Genomic DNA, 12538 nt, shown 5'->3' on the forward strand with positions numbered 1-12538 from the left:
AACTTTAACCGATACCCAGTCCAGAGTGAAATTCAGAGGTGAACTCTCTCAACCCTTCTACATAAAAACTGGATTGAGGCAAGGAGACGGCCTCTCACCACTCCTTTTTAACTGCGCCCTCGAATTTGTCATGAGAAAATGGTATGAAATAAATCCCAAAAATATAAAAATGGGTACTAAGAAAAATTCCATCGCACTAAATTGCCTAGGATTTGCAGATGAACTCGCTCTTTTAGCAAATAATATTCAAGAAGCCAAAACACAAATCATGAGCCTTCAAAACGTAGCACAAAAGATAGGGCTTCATATCTCTTTCGAAAAAACTGAACTGATGGCCATAGATCCTCTGGTAATAGAGCGCATTACGGTAAACGATCAGAAATTTAAAATAGTAAAACAATTTAAATATCTAGGGGAAATAATAACTTATAATTTAAATGAAAAAGTGACATGGCAAAACAGGACAAATAAAATGATTAAATCCCAAAAATTAACTCGGTCAACATATAACAAAAAATGCCTTTCTGCTAAAACAAAACTTAAACATTATAAAACTGTAGTACAGCCAGAAGTCACCTACGGAAGCGAGACCCTTTTCAAAATCACTCGGAAAAACCGAATTGAAAAAATTCTGAAAATAGAGAGGAGAATTGTCAGAACGTGTATCGATAAAAAACACCAAAAAGACGGCCGATGGTGGATTGTGCCAAATGAGGTGGTGTATCGAGAAATAGAGCCTGTTACTGATACTATGCAGAAAAAAAGAATCTCTTTCTTCGGTCATCTCATAAGGACACCGGAAACAAGACCGTCAAGAAATATCATTGAAAAGCTCTGGTTCCAAAAGCTAGAAGTAGAATGGATCAAAGAAATTAGAGAAGATATGAAAGAATTGGGAATTTCCCTGACCGACCTACAGAATAAAACTGGAAAAATTACAAAGCTAAAAGATAAAAGCATTAGATTTAAACAAAAGACAGACAAACGACAAAATACAACGAAGAGGGTGTTTACGGATGAAGAAAAGAAAGCAAGATCTGAACGGATGAAGAAATACTGGGCAGCTCGAAAGAGTAAAATAACACGCTTTTCTCAGAAAAGATCCAACTAAAATTGACTAAGTGGTCCCATGTTGGCCGTAAAAGCATAATAGTAATAATAATAATAAATTAATCATTTGCAATACGTAGTGTGCATAATATTTTGTTTTTATTTATTTATTTTTTAGTTAATTATTTTTCATGCACTTTTATTTCCTTTTCTGTTTTTCCTTTCCTTTATCATTATTTTTCCAAATTTCATATTTTTCACGATAGAGCAAGTCACCTATGATAGAGAGAGAAGAATGTGTGTCAAAATGAGGCTCAGTGTTCTCCTATTTACTCTTCTGTTTATATTCTTATGTAAGAAATTTTGAGGATATCATTGTAAAAGAATTATATCTAGCATGCTGATTGTACTGTTAACTTCCTTTTTTTAAGTAAGCTTTATTTTATTTTTTCCAGTGTTAACTTTTTTTGTGTTTATTTATATTTAGAAAAATTATAAAACTATTGTAGAGAAAATGTAACTTTTTTTTATTTGTTAAAAACAATCATTAGAGTTGCCAAGTCATTCCTCAGTAGACATTATTCAAATATATTAATACAAACACTTGATCAGATAGTGTTGATATTGAAATATTTCTGTTTAATTTGGACTTTTTAACGTCTCCATTGTTTTCCTTTCAAGATTTAGAATAATTTAAAATTAACCAATAACTTTAGGGTTTATTTAGATTTGCACATTATTTAAATAACCCCTAAGGATTTATTTAAGTTCTTAAAATTCTGGAGTATTAAAAGATTGACATTGTATGTGTTCTTTAATGTAGTTACATAGCTTCAATTTGAATATTCTAAAAATATAAAAAATTTAACTTCTTCTTAATCTGTTTTGATTCAGTTATAATTATTTTATATTCTTATGATACAGTTTTAAATGTTTAAACTAGATAAAAATATTTTTATTAAATAACCTGATTTTATAACAAATATAATGTAAAATACTAGGAGCGTTCAGGTCGATCTGGGATTATTAATTTGTAATAAATGTGTAGTAACTATCACTTATGATAGTAAAAAATTTTTTTATTTCTCATTGTAATTTGCTGCTACATTTATCCCAGCGTTTCACTAGTGCATGGATACCCGCAGTGTAGAAAGATTTGTTGTTACTTCAAAAACCAAAATAGGACTGACTGTTTCACCTCATAATTGCTGTTGAAATGTTGGCCTCCCAGGAACGATTTCAAGGGCTCGAACAGGTGAAATTGTTAGAGAAAGATCGTTAGAGATGCATCTTTGTGCATCTCATACAAGGAGAAAAAAACAGTCTGTCATAATTTAACTCATTAAAAATACTGATAAAAGAATTAGTTGTTGTCTAATAATTTCTGAACTTCAAAAAAATTTTGAAAAGAACTGTCAGATCATGACAGACAAGTTGGGTTTCTGTAGGTCTGTGCAAGGTGGATGTCAAAACAATTGAGTAAGTTCATAAAACTCAAAGCATAGTCGGTATTTTCACATTCCCTAACTACTAACAGGGTGATGAACATCTCAAGAAACTTGTGACTGAGGATTGGAGATGGCTCAAATTCATTTAATACATTGACAAAGGAAAAATACAAAAAGTGAATGCATATTTCATCTATCTCGCAATCAAAACAAAGAACCTCAAGGAGGCACTATCGAACCGATTAGTGTAGTGACTGCAATTTTGCTGTCAATACATGGAACCTGTAATTACACAAGATAAGAAGGTTATTGTGAAATATTGAAGGAGCTTTGGAAATCATTCCAAAACTAACAGCATAATGAAAGATGTTATTCTGCATGAAATTTGCAGTTCTGTGCTGCATGTAACTCAGACTTTATTCAGCGGTTCACAAAGGAGATAGGAGGAAACGTATATTTGGCACCTAGTGACATTATTTGACCATTTAAAACTTGTTACGACCTCATGATTGAGGTTTGACAGATATAACAGATCTCAAATGTCAAGGTAGCCTGAGAGTAGAGATCTTCAACAAGGGTTTGTAAAAGCTGGTGCAACGGTACATTAAGTTTTAATGCGAGTAATAACCACATGGAAAAGTATTGTAGGTTATCTATGTGTATAGTAAAATGTTTTTCTTTTTTTAAGTACTGAAGCATTATCCCATCATACCTTAGATACACTGAATCTGTCTGATCACTTAGGTTGCTCCCTACTTATAGCTAACAGTTATACTAATAGCCTTTCTCCTTCTGGGGATGTACCATATTGTATGAATCTACAGGGAAAGGAATTTCAAATTGTGGTTTTAAAATTTATAAAAGCATTCCAACAGTGCAGGTAAATATATCAAACAAAACACTCTTTATAACCGGCCTTGTTCTTGAAGTTTATAGTGTTTGAAAGGTAGGTAAATTTTTTGTTGAGTAGTAATGTAGGTAGTTTTATAAATGTTTTTGATTAAATACTTAACTGGTGTAAAAGTTTCTCCTTTCAGGAAAAGTCATTAACTTTTTCAAGTGAATTTTGTCTCACTTTGATATCATGTAATATAAACTACTGAATTGTGAAACTTTTGAAAATTGGTGGTTTTAAAGAATGTCCTTTGGAAATTTATAAAATCAATCTTTTTTATGCCAGTAATTTTTTGATTTTAAATCATAGTATTGTTAGTTTATTAAATAGATTGATAACAAATATTATTGCGGAAAATTTGTTGTTCTTCATTTTCATGATTCAGAACAAACACTGTTTATGATAACTGTAGGTATGACAATAAATTTGAAATTCATGAGATGGGATATTTCCTATAGCGTTATATCATTGTTTAGTAGAAAACCATTTTTTTCTGATTCTTGAGTCTTAATATTAATGACCATTAGGTTGCTAGTCGGTAACTAAAAACCAATATGTTTCAAATTATCCTAATAAACACATTTTGTTATTTTTATTACATAATTAGGAAAATCCATATTTAAATAAAAAGAAACCAAGTTAAATTTTAAGTGCAAAAAGATGGGTTGGATACTAGGAATTCAGAAATTTTATTAAATAATAATAATGTAAATAGAATAATTTTAAAACTCTTTTGGATTAAAGGATTTAGATACAGTTGTAAGAACTGCCAGCAACATTAATCTTGACAATAAACATTGTTTTAAAACAAAGTTGAGAGATACATTGCTGATTCAAATAACAAAGAGGTTTGCTACATTATTGTTTTGCAACAAGCACAGATATTCACCAAAATTTTCTTGTACACCTATTGTACTAGATAAGACAGGTTAACACAGTTTAGATTGACAAACCATTTGGCCCTAAATCTGTTACATAATAATAAACAAAAAGACTGAAGTATAATCATGTTTGTCAGAAACATGATGCTTGTATTTTTTTAACTTATATTTAATTATCTTTTTTATGTTGAATGAAGTTATAGTTTTTTTGATTTAGGTTTGTAGCGGCGGGGGCTGCCTCATTCATGTTATTTTATTTTATTCCACTTTACTGAAAACTTGTCTTTACTGGTTGTAAAATATGCTTTAAAAAAATTAAATAGGAGTACTGGGGTTAGCATCCATTTGCAGACTGCAGGTGAAGAACTTTTAATGTGCTGGTGAGAGTTGGTAGACAGTTAGGATGGTGCATCATCATGACAGTAGACAGATAATTTATAGCATTGACTAATTTAGATATGAATATAAATAAATTATAGAGAATATTTCAGTCCTTTCATTGTACTTTTGTAAGCCAGTACTTGAAAGTTTCCCTTGGCCTACCTATTGAATCTTTTTGTGTATATATATATATATATAATTGATTTCTTGAGACTTTGGTTGCACACAGTTCAAGTTACAGGTTCATATTGCAATTGTAAGCAAGCAAGTTCATATGGTCATGCTTGGTGATTCAGAAATTTCCAAAAAGTTTACATAAACAAGCCTAGCTTTGTTCATTTATAGCCAATACAATGTCAGAATCCTAAAATTGCACCTGGTACTCTTTTTATCATAACTAGTAGTCACGATTTTAAAGTATTTTTGATCATAATTATTTGTAGTATTTTGCATTTTTTTTGTAACATATTCAATATTCATTTTCTATAACTATACATTTGCATAAATTTACTTGAATTATATGACATTTTTTAGCTGGGTATGTAAAATAATTTGTTGTTTTTTCCATGGTAATGTAGGAGAAACATCAGCATGGTCATCACAGCAATGTCTTTTCCCAGAGAAATTGTATCCAAAAGTCACAAGAGATCTTAATACTCCAGTTGCTTTAGAAATATTGATGACTACTTGCTGAAAATGTCATAACTGTTCTTCAGCTTTATACGATGAAGAAATTATGGCTGGCTGGGTCCCAGAGAATTCAAATTTAAATACAAAGTTAGTTTTTTAATGAATTTGTTTTTTATATTTTTATTTTTAGTTGTAATTGTAGTATTTATATTATTTGAATTTTACTACAGTCATGTTAATTTTTTTATACAATTATATATGCTACCTTTCCTGCAGAACTGTTTAACTTTTAAAGTCCATAAATGTAGAAAACTAGTTGACTTCCATTTTGATATTAATGGTAAAAATTCAAGCGTCAAATGTACATTTGATGGTTGGATTTTTTATAACCTAACCACTGAGGAATTCTGCATAACTTCAGTTACTGAATATGCAAACATATTCATTTTAATGTTTATAATTTTCCTAGTACTTGTCAGTTACCTGGAAGTCACGCTGTTTCTTGTTATATATTGTGGTTTTATCTGCATTATTATTTATTATTATTGATAATATAATCTTGGAAAATTAATATTTCATTAGAAATAATTGTTTTCCATTTAATTGCAATAACGTGATTTTGAATTGTTACCTGAAAACTTGTATTTTCTTGCTTTTGGTATTATTTGGTTTTGCTATATGTTGTCAGTAAGACGTGAAAGTTTGGGATTTACCAGCCACTGAGGAAGATACTATTCATTTTTGTATAATGCTGATTAGAAAGGAGTCAAAAGTATTTTATTATTTTGTGATTCAGAAAAGAGTTACAACTCTCATTATCGAGAGCTTTACCTACTACCATTAAGAAAAAAAAAAAAGAAGTGCAACACTAGTCTGCAAGTAAAGAATTATGTAAAAAATTATTTTACTCAGAGTAAAATTTTAAGATACTAAACCCATGTTGATAATATTGTCACACACCCTTGATCATTTCTAACAAACGAAAATGAGGAACTCCTGAATGAAATTACTCAAACACATAGTCAAAGTAAATTGCTAATGTAATGGAACCATAGAATTAGTATAAAAATGTGACTGTGACCAGAAAAAACAAAAAAGAAAAAGATTTTTTATGCCTCCTATTTATGGAGGGGTTTGAATTATTATCAGAAAATATCGTACTTACTTAAAGAGACATTAAATTATATGAAAGCGTTTATCTATTCTGAGTAAAATTTTCAGATACACGATTCATAAGGTCCATATCTCCCTGTTTAAACGATTGCGTCCAAAATAAATTGGTATCAGTGTCTCATATAAAGAAAAAATAATTTAAATTTTTATCTAAATCAGTTAATCCAGTCTGGAGATAAGGAAAAAACAGATTATGTAATTATCCTTATTAACCTTAATGATTTTGGAATGCTTTAGTACTAAAACTGTATATTTAAGTTAGAGAAGGTCCATGAAATCTTTGTAGCTGCAAAAACCCTGACATGCAAAATTAGACCTGCTTAACATACTTTTTTTTAATATATATTGTGTAGCTGTACAGTATAACTACATCCTGTAAATAAGTATATATATATATATATATATATATATGTAATTATTTATTTTAGGTATATAGTTATATTATACAGTTAAAAGAAATTTAAACCAACAAAACACAGTAAATAGATAAGTTAATATGGTAAGTTTAACTTAACTATCATTAAATATATATACAAGTTAAACTTACCATATTAACTTATCTATTTACTGTGTTTTGTTGGTTTAAATTTCTTTTCATATTAAATTTAATTAGCACAGTTAGTCAGTATGTTAATGAATTATTTGAACTTTCAAAAAATTATGAGTATATATATATAAAATTATTTAATTGAAAAACAATTACAGTTTTTTGGCAAGGCTTACAAGTAATTATCTCCTAAACCTGCCATCAACATTGCAGGAGAGTCAAATGATGAAATTATCACATTTGAACCTCCGAGACTCTATTTAATATTTATTTATATTGATGGCATAATTAGATGGGAAATTGACCCTAGTATTAAAATGACCAGTTGACATCCTATGAACACTTTTCTTTAATTGCACCATAGAACTAGAATATATATATATATATACAGCATTATGTAAGATGAAACAAATATAATAGGCATAATTTAGTAAATTAATTTCAGTTTTGTTTTTGTAATTAAGTTAAAATGCAGTTGGCTTTTATCATAAAACATTTGGATCGTTTCACGTTTTAGAAAACATAAGCTTTTGTTAGAAAAGTTACTAATTGATTATCTCCTTCGTACTGCTTATGAAATGTGTGTTCAGGTTAACCCAATATTAAAAAATCTGATAAATACAGAAAAAATTATTTCTTTTTTCACACCACACCTTAGTCTACTTTTTTTTGAAAAGTTTGAAATGATTGCCTGTCAAATATGGTAATAACAGTATTATGTAGTCAATGTTGGCAATATTGAAATGAAAAATTATTCAAATCTTTCATTTCAGTATAGTAATTTTTTGTTTAAAAAAATTTCACTTATTCAAAAAAATTCAAGTAATTCATAAAAAAACATGCAAATGTGTTATCAGAAGAATCTCTTCTACAAAGTAAAATAAAATGTTATAAGTAGTATATTTGGTAAAATAAGCAAATAAAAAATTAATAAGTCTTTATTACGATTGGAGTATAAAAAAACACTATAGATCATGTCACTATAAGATAAATTATAAATATAAACAAATTATGAAATAAAAAATAGATATATATTAAGTTCATTTTAATTATTTAAATATAATTACATAAAATAATGTTAAGATAAATATATTAAGTATTAAAAAACATTACTACAAAATCATTCAGAAGCCGCTATTGAAAATTATTTTGATCATATATTAATTACATATGTACACGTTGGACGAGCTACAAATAAATCTTTTTTTTTCAATTAGTATTATTTAAATAAACTCTGTGTAAAAATATTCAGGAATTGTGTGAGATAATGATTAAGTAGGAACTGAGATTGCTTGGTATGTACTTTGATAATTAGTGTCTGAAACCTAACACAACAGAGAAAAGCTGCTTCCATTTAAGTTATAAAAATGCCAGAGAGTTGCTAAAAGTCTTATTTGTGGGGAAAGAACTGCGACACAAAACAAATCGAAATTACCTCAGCATGAAGCATGACAAAATCCTGACCTACAAGCAGCATACTTCCTTGCCGCGCTGTCTCAATATTTTTACACCCTAAAAATTTCATAATTAGAAAAAAAATAACTAGATAATAATATGTTCAATTCAAATTAATACATTATTTAAGATAAGTAGATATGAATATTTGTTTTAGTAATGCGTGATGATAAAAGTTCCTAGCCGCGCTGTCTGGCCGGCGCCTGGTAACTTGCTAACGAAACGTTTTCGGACCTATGTTTATATGAACTTTTTATTTTTAGCCTCTAGAATGAGTTGTCAAAGTATTGCCTTATCCTCCTGAATCACGCTGTATATTGAGTTTGATTACGAATATAAACTTAAAAATTAGATGATATAAATAAATAAGTGAAAATCTCGTTATAAGCTCCTTTGTGTATGGTTGGCTGTTATAGTAACACGTACATTCATAGCTTAAGTGAAAAGTTATTCTCTTTAATATTTTATGTAATTATAAGTTTGTCAAGACATAATAAATTATAAAAATAAAAAAAATAAAACAGTTTAATATTAGACAACATGTAACGGATGGTCTGTTGTTAAAAAAAAAAAACTGATCGTGAATGAAACAGTTTGCGGACCAAATTTTACATGGAGTAATTTTTGATGACGCTTTGTTGTTTATAAGTAGAGGTTGTTGATGTATGTCGATGACGTCATTGCCGTGGCAATGACGTCAGAAAAACATGACTGTACAAAAAAACGTTACAAATCTAACCAGTCTTGCACTTATTGGCGGGAAATTGTCGGTAGAGTATTACTCAATACTACAGTGCCTCCACTTGTTAATGTATCCAGTTTACTTTTTAATGAGATATTATGATTAAAGAAAGTTTTATTTTTTCGTTAATATTATTACAATTTCTGAAATAAAAATTTGCAATTGCCTTATTCTTTGTTTGTACTACTCAAATTATTTATCAGGTTAAAAATGTTAGACTCGAGATTAAATTCATTTATTTTTACAAAATAAATTAATAAATTTAATAATAATAAATTAATTAATTTACAGTAATTATCTCTTAATAATGTATCCAAATAGTTCTAAATAGTAGCAGCAAAACAATATAAAAAAAATCAAATAAAACGAAACAAGTTAAATATTTGGTTATACTTTGGGTTATTTGACCATTAATTAACCAGAGAAGTAAAATACGTCCATCGTATATCAAATTTAACAGTACGTGATAAAAAGCAAATTGTATTTCTGTGTAAAAAGAAAGTTTTTAAACATGTAATTTTACATGTTTTAAGTCTGGTAACGAGAGTGAAGCATACTAGCAAGAAAAAAATTCGTATCGGTATCGTTATTAAAAATATACTGATTACTGAGGCTGCTGGGTTCAACTCCCAGATAATTTACCATTTGTTCACCGATATCAGTTCGTGTCGTTAATTATTTATAAATCAATATATACTTAGGAATAACACAAAAAAGCAACTAATTTTTGCTTGGAAAGGAAGCAAGATATAACATTTTAATAAATTTGTATGACTATATTTTTCAAATTTATCGCCTTTGGTAGTAGTTTTTATTTAAATTATATATATATAAAGGAGCGGAGCTACCAATAAAATTTTAACGAAGTTTATACAAAAAAATTTAGAACATTCTATCAGTTTTTATTTTTGTAATTGAAAAGGTTTTGCTATAACAAATTTGAATGAGAAAAAAATAAATTTATACAGAGTAATACATTTCAATATATATAATTAAAATTGTGCGCGCGTGTGTGATTATACAAATAAATAAATAATTTAATTAATATATTATTTATAAAGAGATAATAACGTTTACTTAAACTGAAAATTACTTCAAAATTATGTAAGACACCCGTTCGCTTCAGTTAACGTACAGACATTCTTATAGGGAGTTGTATTCATACAACAGTTCTAACATTTACTGATTAGCATCAGTAAATGGCAACATAGCGTCTGTCATAGCTGACAGACGCTATGTTGCCATTTAAACTTGATTTTTTCCCGCCTTGCCAGTGTACTCGCAACAGTTGGGTATCAGATAAATCGCTGCGTTGCATTTGTCTTATATCTTATTCAATTCATTTTCATAGAATAAATATTCCAACAAGCTAACCCCAGTAAGGAAATGAATAAAAAAAATTTTTTATTACTTATGGTAAAATTTTTATAATTTTTTTTCTTAATTTAATAACGAATCATTATATTATCATTTTACTGTTTTTTATAAAAAAATAAATATAAAAAAAATAAATAAATTTCCAACAATATTCAAAGTTGATGTTATATTTTCCATTTGCAATACGGTTGTACTACTTATTTGATATTTGTCGTTTATGTAGTATAGTATTAAAAACTTAAAAAATCATACTTAACTTTATAAGTTTTTACTTCCTTGTACGAAGTAAAGGAAGTATTGTGATCGCGAAAAATTTCGCTTTTCAGATTTCAACCAAAATATTCATTTTGACCATCCCTGAATCCATTTGACAGTTTCGGCGTGACCTCTGTACTTATGTATGTATCTCGCATTACTTAAAAACTATTAACCGTAGTATGTTGAAATTTTGGATTTAGGACTGTTGTAACATCTAGTTGTGCACTCCTCCTTTTTATTGCAATCGACTGAACCAAAAGTGTCCAAAAAAAGCCCACTATTTCTTAACTGCAGTAATAAGCCCTGATTGAGAGCTTTTCAACGATATATCATAAATGGTACTTATTTTCATTGGTTCCAGAGTTATAGCCAAGTAAAAGTTTAATGAAATATTTGGATTTTACAAGGAGAAGGCACATCGGTTTGAATCAGACTTCATCTCCTTTTTTTAACTTCTTTTATTTAAATATCTTGATTTATTAATTTATTAAACTCTCATTGTAAAAAAAACTTTTACTATGAATAATAATTCAGTAATAACCAAAAAGAAAAAAAATATCATGAATTTTTATGAAATAAAATTACATACTTTTTCATTTAAAAAAAAAACGTGTAAATATAATTTAATTTATTAACCTGTAATTGTAAAAAAATTACAATAAATAATAATTCAATAATATGATGAAAAAAAAATCAAAAAATTATTTATTAAAGAATTAGAAGATCGTATTTCACTTTCAAATGAAATAAGTTTATACCAAATGAAGCAAAAAATGTGTATATGTAATTTAATAGGCATACAAGGAAGTCATGTGGTGTCCCACATCAATTTTTTTTTTTTAATTATGACAGTGAGGTAGATAAATATTTTCGTACGTAAAAAATTAACGGGATTCGGATCCAGAACCTTTTGGATATAAATCAATTTTGTGATACATTTAATCTGTAAAGTAAAATGAAGTGTACATTGTTTTGTCAACCAGAACGGTAGTAATAAAAAAAAAAAAAAAAAAAAAAAAAAAACAAGAAAATTGTATCCTGTTACCATTCTAATACGTATTATGTGTTGACTGTTAATTGATTTAATTTCTAATGCAGTAAATTTTTTGTAAAAAAATACTCTTCCCGTACATTTTTTGGTTCAATGAAATCAAAAGAATGAATTCGTGATGTACAAAAAATTTCAAGTTTTAAGTCTGTTGCGTAATTAAAGAATAATGGAGGGCGCGCGCGCTCACACACACACACACACACAATGTTTTATTAACTTACTCGTATGTATTGTTAAACCAGTCAGAGTGACGTTGCATCTGAATTAACGTTCTTTTTGTATAGTAAAGAATTCTGGGTTCGATTTCCGGTTACGTTATCTTACATTATTATCAAAATTCATAACATGAAAAATTAAAAATCATAACCTAAATAAAATTGGGTGAATAGTAACTGACGTTTGTCGGCCTCCGTGGCGCGAGTGATAGTGTCTTAGCCTTTTGTCCGGAGGTCCCGGGTTCGAATCCCGGTTAGGCATGGCATTTTTTACACGCTACAAAATTATCATTTCATCTCATCTTGTGAAGCAAATACATAACGGATGGCCCGAGGAAAGGAACAAATATATATATACTTTGTATGTTGTTAATACGATTAAAATAAATTAAAAAAAAAAAAAGAAATGGTTATAAATATTCGTTTTATTTATTG

At 28.4% G+C, this 12538-nt stretch overlaps 1 protein-coding gene and 1 long non-coding RNA gene across 9 annotated transcripts in view; one reads left to right on the top strand and one right to left on the bottom strand.

Moving 5' to 3' along the window:
• Positions 1 to 12538, top strand: part of LOC142323033 (uncharacterized) — a 57210-nt gene that overhangs the window by 16350 nt on the left and 28322 nt on the right. For 7 of the 8 annotated variants that reach the window (XR_012756005.1, XR_012756006.1, XR_012756003.1 and 4 more), the window contains exon 3: positions 5234 to 5432. Coding sequence is in view for 3 of the 8 variants with exons in the window: in XM_075362126.1 (XP_075218241.1) it covers positions 5392 to 5432 (41 nt within the window). In the remaining 5 variants the exon portion in view is untranslated. Of the gene's footprint in view, positions 1 to 5233; positions 5510 to 12538 lie in introns of those variants that run through there. The other variant, XM_075362128.1, reaches the window with a different exon arrangement.
• Positions 1 to 12538, bottom strand: part of LOC142323035 (uncharacterized) — a 32323-nt gene that overhangs the window by 12380 nt on the left and 7405 nt on the right. The gene's annotated exons all lie outside the window — the stretch shown is intronic.

Source organism: Lycorma delicatula, chromosome 4 (assembly GCF_047948215.1).
Source record: "Lycorma delicatula isolate Av1 chromosome 4, ASM4794821v1, whole genome shotgun sequence".
NCBI lineage: Eukaryota > Metazoa > Arthropoda > Insecta > Hemiptera > Fulgoridae > Lycorma > Lycorma delicatula.